At 41.3% G+C, this 11,514-nt stretch overlaps 1 protein-coding gene across 1 annotated transcript in view; it reads right to left on the bottom strand.

Moving 5' to 3' along the window:
- Window positions 1-11,514, bottom strand: part of LOC107600737 (sn1-specific diacylglycerol lipase alpha-like) — a 57,362-nt gene that overhangs the window by 20,538 nt on the left and 25,310 nt on the right. The window contains exons 5-10 of the mRNA XM_016292695.1: window positions 4,410-4,554; window positions 4,160-4,298; window positions 2,790-2,877; window positions 2,550-2,684; window positions 2,376-2,453; window positions 2,172-2,296 (exon numbers count right to left, since the gene is read on the bottom strand). Coding sequence (XP_016148181.1) covers window positions 2,172-2,296; window positions 2,376-2,453; window positions 2,550-2,684; window positions 2,790-2,877; window positions 4,160-4,298; window positions 4,410-4,554 — 710 coding nt within the window. The remainder of the gene's footprint in view (window positions 1-2,171; window positions 2,297-2,375; window positions 2,454-2,549; window positions 2,685-2,789; window positions 2,878-4,159; window positions 4,299-4,409; window positions 4,555-11,514) is intronic.

Here is an 11,514-nt window from a genome sequence, read left to right as displayed (position 1 = left end):
TATATATATATACACACACACACACACTCAAATGACAAAAGTAAATTATTCTCAGTTATAAAATGCTAAAATATATAAATATGTAAATATAAACACACAAACACAATTTTCATAACTTCGGCTCTGTATGCCACCGGAATAGAATTAAAAATAAAACAATCAAGATGAAATTGAAGTGCAGACTTTAAGCTTTAATTCAAGGGGTTGAACAAAACTATAATGCAAAATACTTTAGAAATACAACAGCTCTAATAATACATTTATTATAACATTTACACATAGTGTTCAAATTGGGATCTGTAATATATTCTAATGTTTTAAAAGAATTATCTTCTGCTCAGCAAGGCTGCATTTATTTGTACAGTAAAAAATACATGCCTGATTCAAGAAGGGGGTCTCAAAAATGGCCAAAAATAGTATTTTACTTACAACTTAAATTGTGCTTTGTTGGTATAATGTCTGCTAGAATGTTAAAAATATTATAATATAAATATATAATTTATAAATATTATAAAATAATATATAAATGGTTTTGTTATTGATTTTTTTCTTTGAAAAGCAAGACAAAACAGTAAAAAGCACATTTTGGCTATTTAATTTATGAAATGGTGAAAAAAACTGGCAAAATACATGGGAGAAAAAACCCCCGCGAAAACTGTGATCGGTATTCGGCCCAGTGTTTTATTTTGTTTGGCTTCAGCCAAGATTTTTCGTTACGGTTAATCCCTTACACATATATATATATATATATACATACATACATATATCAAATGATTAATCAAACAATTAATCGTGATTAATTATATACAAAATAAAAGTTTTTGTTTGCATAATATACGTGCGTGTTCTGTGTATATTTATTATGTATATATAAATACACACACAAATGGTGAAAAAAACTGGCAAAATACATGGGAGAAAAAACCCCCGCGAAAACTGTGATCGGTATTCGGCCCAGTGTTTTATTTTGTTTGGCTTCAGCCAAGATTTTTCGTTACGGTTAATCCCTTACACATATATATATATATATATACATACATACATATATCAAATGATTAATCAAACAATTAATCGTGATTAATTATATACAAAATAAAAGTTTTTGTTTGCATAATATACGTGCGTGTTCTGTGTATATTTATTATGTATATATAAATACACACACATACAGTATATATTTTGAAAATATTTACATGTATTTATTTGTCTATATTTATAATAATATAATTTATATGAATATATATTTATTTATAAATATATTTAATTTATATTTTTCTGAAATATATACATGCATGTGTGTGTATTTATATATACATAATAAATATACACAGTAGGGCTGGGCGATATGGCCAAAATTGATATCACGATATATTTCTTAATTTCGGTCGATATGATATAATTCCGATATCGATATGAACACTATTTATCTGAAATAGAAATATTTTGTAACATTATAAATGCCTTTATCATCACTTTTGATCAATTTTAAGCATCCTTGCTAAATAAAAGTATTAATTTCTATAATTTCCTTCCCAAAAAAATAATAAAAATTATACTGAATGGAATAGTGTATAATGTTACAAAAGCTTTTTATTTCAGATAAATTCTGATCTTTGGATCTTTCTATTCATCAAAGAATCTTGAAAAGAAAATGTACTCAACTGTTTTAAATACTGATAATCAGCAAATCAGCTTATTAGAATGATTTCTGAAGGATCATGTGACACTAAAGACTGGAGTAATGATGCTGAAAATACAGCTGCGCATCACAGGAATAAATTACAGTTTAAAATCTATTCAAATAGAAAGCAATTTTAAATAGTAAAAATATTTCAACATTTTACTGTTTTTGCTGTACTTTGGATCAAATAAATGCAGGCTTGGTGAGCAGAAGAGAATTCTTATTCTGCACGAAACGTGCAGTGCTCATGTTTATTCAACAAAGTCAAACGGCATAAATAAATGTATGGGAAACTGGTAATGCATATCAAAATATCAGAAATATGTTTAAAAATCATATCACTGTTATTGAAAAAAATTATATTGCGATACATATTGAATTATTGTCCAGCCCTAATACACAGCACACATACATATATTATGCATATACAGTGGGTACGGAAAGTATTCAGACCCCCTTTGCAGAACGATCTAATGTTTTTTTTACGTACGAGCAAGTGCTGACGAGTCTGCAGAGTCCACACGCTGGTTGTCTTAAAAGATATACGGGCCAGCCATACGCTGCCATGGCAAACAGCATGTAGTAACACACCTCCTTATACATGGCCATCTCAGACTGTAAACAGAAGGAGAGCATCATAAATAATAATCATACATTGACACAAGCACACACATACATTGCATTCTTCAAATACCGAGTTCTTGAGGTCCAAGTATTTAGTGTTGCGAGTTACAGGTATCCCGGACAGAAAGGCTAAAACGTCATTGTTTGCCTGCAAGAGAGAGAGAAATTTTTTAATTATTATTATTAGGACAGTGAGGAATATTCATCCAATCAAAAGCAGTATTACTGATAAGATAAAGCACACCTGATCCAAGATGGCTGCTCTCTTGGCCCGTTGTCTCTGTCGGAGGAGCACTAACCCAGCGATGATGTCACTCGGCACGATATCCAGATCCCGGAAAAACTCGGCAAACAAGCTTGCCACCTCAGAGTAAGCATCCTGAGAGAGAATATCTTCTGCTGAGAATGCTGTGTGTGTGTATGTGTGAGATGCTCTCACAGTAACTGACATCTGTGTGTATTTGAGTTGGTGCTGGAGGCTTACAGATTGTGTATCTTTTGCTCGAGTGCAGCACATGAAGAACTTGAGTCTCCTGCTCCAGCTGCTGGCTTGACCTTCTTCTAGCCTGTGTCTGAAAGAGATAAAACCCAACTGAGCAAATATCATGAGCAAATTTAGGAATTATAGGTCAACAGATGGGTATTACAAGGATCGAAACACATATCTAGAGACAGCAGTGGAAAAATGGTGTATGCAACACATAAAATACATAACGGTATACAAATACACAATATTAGTTAATGTTTAGTAGTAGTATGTTTTTATTTAATGCCATGTCAGCATCTTAGGCTATTTTCATTATATTTTCAAGTATAACAAATACAATAAAAACCAGCAAACAAACAAAGACAAGTTATATTACACAAGATTTTTTACTTTAACATATGATAAAAATTCTAAAACTTATTTGGGCATAATTATACTAAATAACTCTTTAAGTGAGTTCACTTCATAATAGAGTTTTCTATATACATTAAAAGCAAGACAGTCCAAAAAAATATGTTTCCAGTTAATGTATTAATGTGTAAAAATGGGATGAGCACAATATTGCTAAAATGAAACAAATGCTTATTTTACATAATATTTACTAAATTTTACTTAAAAAAAACTGTAAGCAAAAATTAGCATACAATTCAGTATTATTTTAATATTTATCATTATATTATTTTAGTATTTATTTTATTAAAGTATTTATGGTTATTTTAAATTTGTTTTTATTTTTATATTTTCACTTTTCATTTTAACATTAAAGTAATTCATGTGCTTTTGTCATCTGTATTCAATTTTGTTTTTAAATATCTATATTTAGCTTTCATTTATTTTTTAATTCATTTTTAGTACTTCAACTTAAATGAAAATTTGAAAATGTTGCCTAATTGAAATTAGTTTTTTAAACTAGTTTAAATAATTGAATGTGCTTTTGTCATTTTTATTAATTTTTGTTTTTTAATAGTTTTTATTTAGCTTTAATTTATTTTTAATATATTTATTTTTTATATTTTTAATTTAGTTATTTTAGTACTTCAACTTTAACTTTCTTATCTAATATCTATACTTAATTTTATATCAGATTTATTTCAATTACCTTTTTTTAAGTTTTATTTTTAGTCAATAATAACAGCAACACTGCATAAAATGTGCACTCTTAGAAATCTATAGAGTGGATTTAAATAGGGTAAAATAAATACTACACTCTTATTGGCTGCATAAAACATAATAGAAATAACAAAATAATAAATGAACAATTAAAGGGTGGGGGAATTGTACAACTTTGCAAAAGACGGGCATTTAAATCTTCATTCATTGGTGGGTATCCTGAAATAAGCTAGCATGAATAATGTTAAGCGTTGTACCTGAGGGTGTACGTTGTGAGATTACGCTGACGGCGGCGAGTTGCTTTCAGCTTCACAAAGGTCCGTCCAGTGGGGTCAAAGGTACACATCATGGTGAAACACACACTGAAGATGACCAACCAGTTACACACCACAATTCCTGTTGAAAATAAATACATGAATGAATAAATAAAATAAAATAACAAATTTAAATGTACCGTATACATCTTCATTTGGCGCTTATAGATTCAGTTCAGCAGGAAGCTCTTACTGTAAAACAAACCAGCTGTCTCTTTGTCAGTCCATGTCCTGTATAGACAGATGATTGGCATGGAAGTGAAGTGTGCTATTATGGGATGGGGGAGGACAATGAGCGACACTGATTCATGGTCTGCAGAGACATGGGAAAAGCTACACTAGGCGTATTGTTAGAAAGCGTGCGTTGAGATTCCAGGACATAAATAGCTATAAATGACTTTCAAATTTACAGGAATCTGCTGAGATTAACAAGGGGAGGTTTCATGAGATTTTAACACATGCCTGGACTTGCTGCTGATAGCGGTGACGCCGCATGTTAGGGCTCACAATTTCACAAAAATATTAACAACACTGATAATAATAAGAGCCTGAACGGAGTAGAAATAATAAACAAGTAGTAAATCAGTATATTAGAACAATTTCTGAAGGATGAAAAAAATTGCATCACAGGAATAAATTACATTTTAAAATATATTTAAATAGAAAAAAATGTATTTTAAATTACAATAATATTTCACAACATTAATAGTTTTACTGTATTTCTATCCTAAATAAATGCAGCATTGGTGTGCATAAGATACTTTTTAATAACGTAATTATTCCAAACTTTTGACTGGTGATGTAAGTTCGTGAGACTATTAGTGGTAGGTTTGTTTTACAATATTTAAAGGGGTCATATGACGTTGCTAAAAAGAATATTATGTTGTATATTTGGTGTAATGCAATGTGTTTGTGCGGTTTAAGGTAAAAAAAAAACACATTATTTTCCATAAACAAAGCTCATCGGTCTGAAAAAGCGAGGTGTGCTCTGATTGGCCAGCTATCCAGTGCGTTGTGATTGGCCGAATACCTCAAGCGTGTGACGGAAATGTTACGCCCCTTAACATACTGTGATACCGTCTCCCAGCAGGACGCGACTCAGTCCAGCTGCTCTGCTTGTGCACATCCCATCATCGGTTCTCTTTTAGCAGTTCAGTCAATGTACTCTTCCCTTTCGATACTTCACTTCGTACTGCGTCGCTAGATGCTACGGGAAACTCCTTTTCTCCGATTTACTGAAGCCTTTTTTTCAATCACAGCAGTGCATTTGCACTGTTTCAAAAATGAACCAATGACGGCACAGCGAAGCAGCGTGCCCGAGCCCGCGGAGCATCTGGCTATATAAGCAGGTGCTCGGCATAGGATCACTGATTCTTTCTCCTTCAGGGACGACATCTACTGCTCTTCGCTGATTCTACGAGATTTGAAGCCTTCGTCTGCAAGCTGATCAAGCCGCCGTTCTGCAGCAGCAAGATCAGCTCGCCGCCTCTGCTCTCTGCTCACCGTTTGCCACTCTCAAGCAGCACTGATCAGCGCACCGCTTTGCAGCAACGGATCAGATCGCCACTTCAAGCAGCTCTGTTCCCACGTCGCTCTCAAGGCAGCCCCGGTGAGCGCTTCGCTCACGAGCCGTCTGCAGAGCGCCTGTGTTGATGCTTTCCTGCTTGTGGTAACAAAAAAGAGCACATTTCTGAGCAAATTTCCTGCGACGTTGTTGCAAATGTCGCGCCAGGACACCACTGCACGCTGATGATGGGCACAGTGAATGCGTGCGATGTCTGAGGAAATCCCATGCAGAAGCTGCGCTCACTGAGACGTCATGCTCCCACTGCGAGAGCATGAGTCTCGCCTCTTTGCGCTCGCGGATTGCTTTCTTTTCAGAAAGCGCCCCCGCTCCTCGCGCCCCCCCGTTTCCTTCCTCCCAGGAACCTGTGGGGAAAAAACAGCGGGGTAGAGGATCACAGCGCTCGGATATGAGTGGGCTTACATCGGCTCAAGGCTTGTGTACCTCACTCTCTCCACAAAGAGAGGTTTCCCCCCGTCTCGTTCTCCCATAACAGAACAGTGCCCCTCTGCCATCGCGAGTGACCTGGTCTCGTTTGGGGGATTGGATGACGAGCCGCTTGATGATAGTATGTCCCTAGCGGCCTCGGATGCTGAGGATTGGTTGGGCTCCATTGCTGACCCTGACCCTTGCCATCTGCGGAGTCGATCGACGCCAGGTTGGTACGGACACAGAGATCATCCGTGTCCTATCAAAAGCCGTCTAGGAGCTCGGATTGGAGTGGTCTTCGCCTGAAGAGCCCACTCGCAGCCACCTAGATGAGTGGTTTCTGCCGGGAGGCCGCCAGACCCCTCCTCAGCGAGCTGCGCCCTTCTTCCCAGAGGTTCACAACGAGCTGACGAAGTCGTGGCATGCCCCCTACTCAGACCGTTTACGCTCCTCTGTCTCTCCCGCCCTCACTACGGTCGACGGCGCTGCACAGAAGGGCTACGATAAGCTGCCTCCTCTGGACGAAGCGGTGGCTGCACACCTCTGCCCCCCCGCTGCCATCAGATGGAAAGCAAAGGCCGCTCATCCCTCGAAGCCCTGCCGAACGACTTCAGCCCTCACTGGTTGTGCTTACACCTCGGCGGGCCAGGCTGCATCTGCGTTACACTCTATGGCGGTGCTCCAAGGGTACAAGGCGAAGCTCCTTCGCGCCATGGATGAGTCTGGGCCAGAACACTCTGCAGCGTTCAGAGAGCTGCGCAACGCCACCGATTTGGCCCTGCGCGCCACAAAGACGACTGCACAGGCCATTGGGAGGTCGATGGCCAGCCTGGTGGTGCTGGAACGCCACTTGTGGCTGAATTTGACAGAGATCAAAGAAGCGGATAAAACTATCTTCCTTGACTCCCCGGTCACCCCCACTGGTCTTTTCAGACCTGCTGTGGAAGGGTTCACCGAGCGTTTCACGGCTGCACAGAAGTCGTCCTAAGCCATGCGACACTTCCTGCCGAAGCGTTCCAGTTCTGCAGCTGCTGGCAGTCGCCCTAAGCTGGCGCCGACTCAATAGGCAGTTAAAACTATGCCTCCTGTGAATCAGCCCTCTGCACGGCCTGAGCCCAGGCAGCGCTTGCACTCTGCAAAGCACCCCCCTTTCCCGAAGCGCCAGGGACCCCGGCCCAAGATTGTGCTGGATCCTGCGCCTCAGAAGCCATCCTGATCCTTCAGGAAGGAAGAGGAGAGGGCAAAGTCTCGCTGTGGCGGACCACCCCCCAAACTGCCTTGTATGTGTTCCCAGTCGCCCCATCCAGTTCTGGGTGCTGGGAAAAATGTGTTTATTGCATGCAAAGGGCCCGTTCTAGCACCCAAGTGTACAACCGCTGTGATAGCGGACAAAATAAAACACAAACATACTCAAAAAGAGAGCAAATTTCCTCTTCCAAACACGGCGAGCCCTGGGTCCCCTCACAGCGACCCGCCGCCCGAACCAATTCAACCCCTTGCCACAAGGGCTGAGGCCTGGCAGGCAATCCTCGGCATGTCAAAGTGGGTTATGGGGATTATAAAACGAGGTTATCTACCCCAATTTGCTCGAGAACCCCCGCGTTTCTGCGGTGTGATCCCCACCTTAGTAGGGAACATGAACGCTTGCGTTCTTTGCTCCGAGGTGGCTGTGCTGCTGGCGAAACGGGCCATAGATATCGTCCCGCCAGCTCAGAGCGAGTCAGGTTTTTACAGCCGCTACTTCCTCGTCCCCAAAAAGGATGGCGGCCTTAGGCCCATCCTCGATCTCAGGATTTTTAACCGCGCCTTAGTAAAGTGCGCATTCAGAATGTCCACTTTGAAACAGATCCTCTCACTAATTCGCCCAGGGGACTGGCTCTTCTCTCTGGATCTGAAAGACGCTTACTTTCACATTCAGATAGCCCCCTGTCACAGGCGCTTCTTGAGATTTGCCTTTGAGGGAGTGGCATATCAATATACGATGCTGCCGTTTGGGCTGTCTCTGGCCCCACGCACTTTTATGAAGTGCATAGATGCGGCTCTCTCCCCTCTGAGACAGATGGGAATCCGCATTCTGAATTACCTCGACGACTGGCTTGTCTTAGCCCAGTCAGAGGCCGAGCTGATAGCCCACAGATCCTCCCTCCTCAACCACTTAAGAGTGCTTGGGGATCAGGGTCATTTACAACAAAAGCTCAATGATTCCCAGCCAACGAATCAAATTTCTGGGGGCTGTCTTCGACTCAACCCAAATGAGAGCTGTAGCCTCACCAGAACGTGTCCTGGTTATACAGCAGCTGACGACCGCCTTCACGATTGGCGCGTCCCTTCCTCTCAGAGTGTTTCAGAGGATGCTCGGCCTTATGGCCTTTGCATCGCCAGTACTGCAGTTAGGCCTACTTCGCATGCGGCCTCTTCAACACTGGCTGAAACCCCTGGTTCCATCCCGAGCTTGGCGTCACGGACGCCTTTGTATCAAGGTGGATCAAGCCTGCATCGCAGCCCTTGCCCCTTGGAAGGACCCTTCGTGGTTCAAACAGGGCGTACCCCTGGGGATGATGCACAAAAGGAAGGTCATCTTCACAGATGCGTCAAACACGGGCATGGTCCAGTGGTGTGTCCATTGCAGAAATTTGTGCGGCGGCCGCCTGGTCCTCGCCGTCCACCTTTGTCAGGTTCTACAACCTAGACGTCTCTGCTTTGCAGGCTCAGGTCCTTTCTGCTTAACTGTCTCTCTGAGCTCAAAACGCTCCAGGAACCATATACCCGCCCTAAGGCTGGATTTAATCCTTGCTGGGTTTGACTATGTCTCGAACCCGCTGAAGTTCTAACGTCTGGGCTTAGCTTCCGGCACGCTCTAGTTCCGAGGCTGTGCGAAGCTCTAAGAACGATTATGTAAGGCCTGGCTCGACCTCTATGAGTTAGCCCATTTCTTTGCCTCCTCTTGACCCCGAAAAGAATCCGGGTCTCTGGCTATGGCCTGCTTGATTGTAGTTAATCTACAGGGCCCCCTTCTGGACGCCCTGGACAATTACGTATAAGTCGTTCATCTACCATAGCATGGTGTGATTGAATAGGTTCCCGTAGCATCTAACGATGCAGTACGAAGTGAAGTATCGAAAGGGAACGTACTCTGTTATTAACGTAACCTCGGTTCCCTGAGATACGGGAACGAGTACTGCGTAGCTAGCCGTGCTATGATGCTGCACGACTCTGTCGTCGCTTCAGTCGATATGAATCGGTGATCCTATGCCGAGCACCTGCTTATATAGCCAGATGCCCCGCCCATTTTGGTGGGCTCGGGCGCACTGCTTCGCAATAGGCTCGTGCAGCTCCTCTGCGCCGTCATTGGTTCATTTCTGAAACAATGGCAGTGCAGATGCACTGCTGTGATTGAAAAAAAGGCTTCAGTAAATCAGAGAAATGGAGTTTCCCGTAGCGTCTAGCGACGCAGTACTCGTTCCCCTTTCTCAGGGAGCCGAGGTTACGTTAGTAATCGAGTACGTTAAGAGTAACTGAATAACTCGGGATATTGGTTTATTTCGCGTCAGAGGGCATGGTGTGATTGAATAGGTTCCCGTAGCGTCTAACGATGCAGTACGAAGTGAAGTATCGAAAGGGAACGTACTCCGTTACTAACGTAACCTCGGTTCCCTGAGATACGGGAACGAGTACTGCGTAGCTAGCCGTGCTATGATGCTGCACGACTCTGTCGTCGCTTCAGTCGATATGAATCAGTGATCCTATGCCGAGCACCTGCTTATATAGCCAGATGCCCCGCCCATTTTGGTGGGCTCGGGCGCACTGCTTCGCAATAGGCTCGTGCAGCTCCTCTGCGCCGTCATTGGTTCATTTCTGAAACAATGGCAGTGCAGATGCACTGCTGTGATTGAAAAAAAGGCTTCAGTAAATCAGAGAAATGGAGTTTCCCGTAGCGTCTAGCGACGCAGTACTCGTTCCCCTTTCTCAGGGAGCCGAGGTTACGTTAGTAATCGAGTACGTTAAGAGTAACTGAATAACTCGGGATATTGGTTTATTTCGCGTCAGAGGGAGTGTCAGGCACGTTTATAAACAAAATGTCAGAATATCAAGATATACATTTTAAATTCTGGAAAACAGTCTTATTTGTAAGATATAAACTAGCAATCGAAAGAAACAAAGTCAGAATTGTGAGATTAAAAGTCCCAATTACATTTTTTTTTTATTTCTGTGGTGGAAGCAAGCTTCCATAAACTTCTAATCCACATGTGTGTATCAGAAAAAGCGCAAAAGCACACAATCACTGTAGAAAATAGTCCACTTCAATTAGATTGATCATTTTTTGTTAGGGATGCACGATATTATCGGACCAATATCGGAATCGGCCTGATATGAAAAATAATGCCGATATGTCTTGCCAATAAGAGGAATACATTAACTCACATGTGCTCAGGGTGTGCTAGCGATTAGATCACGTCAACAGTGCAATTATATCATGTCAGCATTGTGGCTCATCCTTGATTAGGTGTTGATTAGATTCACTGATTTGGATGCTGCATTTAAACTGAGAATGCACAAACAGAATGACGCTTCGGTGTATGATAGAGTAAACTGTAATAGCACGTGCAGTGGCAGCAGCAGCAGCCTCCCCCGGGTCCTAAAGCCCATTCAGTATGGAGTTTTAATTCCATAGCGGGCGCTGTTGGCCTACTTCTAATTAAATGAAAGTAAAATACACAAATAATATTTATACTGTGTTTCTGATTAAATAAAGCAGTAATTGATGCCATAAAATCATGAGTATGTTTTGATTTAAAGGTCAGAAGCTATAGCTTACATGGAGAAAAAAAAAATCACAAACATAACACTTAAAGCTGCAGTCCGTAACTTTTTTTTGGTTAAAAACGATCCGAAATCAATATTTGAGCAAGTACATAACCAGCCAGTGTTCAAAACTATCGCCTTACTTTAGCTCGATTCACAACGGTTAGCTTATAATAATGTTTTCTAATTTGAGTGGTACGGGTAGGTTTTCGCGGGAAATTCGTGCATGTTGCCACGACATTATGTCACTTCTGTAAACATAAAGAATTTGTCCCGGCTACTACGCTATCGCATGTGAGGATCCTGCAGGTGGATGATTGTTTACACACTACTCATAGTCACCAATGCTGATGTTGTTAATATTAATCATTTGAGAATAAAATATAACAATAATAATAATTTGAACGGTTTTATGTGATATGAGCTAACCGATCTATAGATTTAATCACCATTGGTAGCGTGGTTTATGGTAATGCTTTTTTCCTCAGTTGGTCAGAACAAA

This window comes from Sinocyclocheilus grahami, unplaced genomic scaffold, assembly GCF_001515645.1.
Source record: "Sinocyclocheilus grahami isolate Dianchi unplaced genomic scaffold, SAMN03320097.WGS_v1.1 scaffold290.1, whole genome shotgun sequence".
Lineage (NCBI taxonomy): Eukaryota > Metazoa > Chordata > Actinopteri > Cypriniformes > Cyprinidae > Sinocyclocheilus > Sinocyclocheilus grahami.
This window is presented reverse-complemented; position numbering and strand designations above follow the sequence as displayed.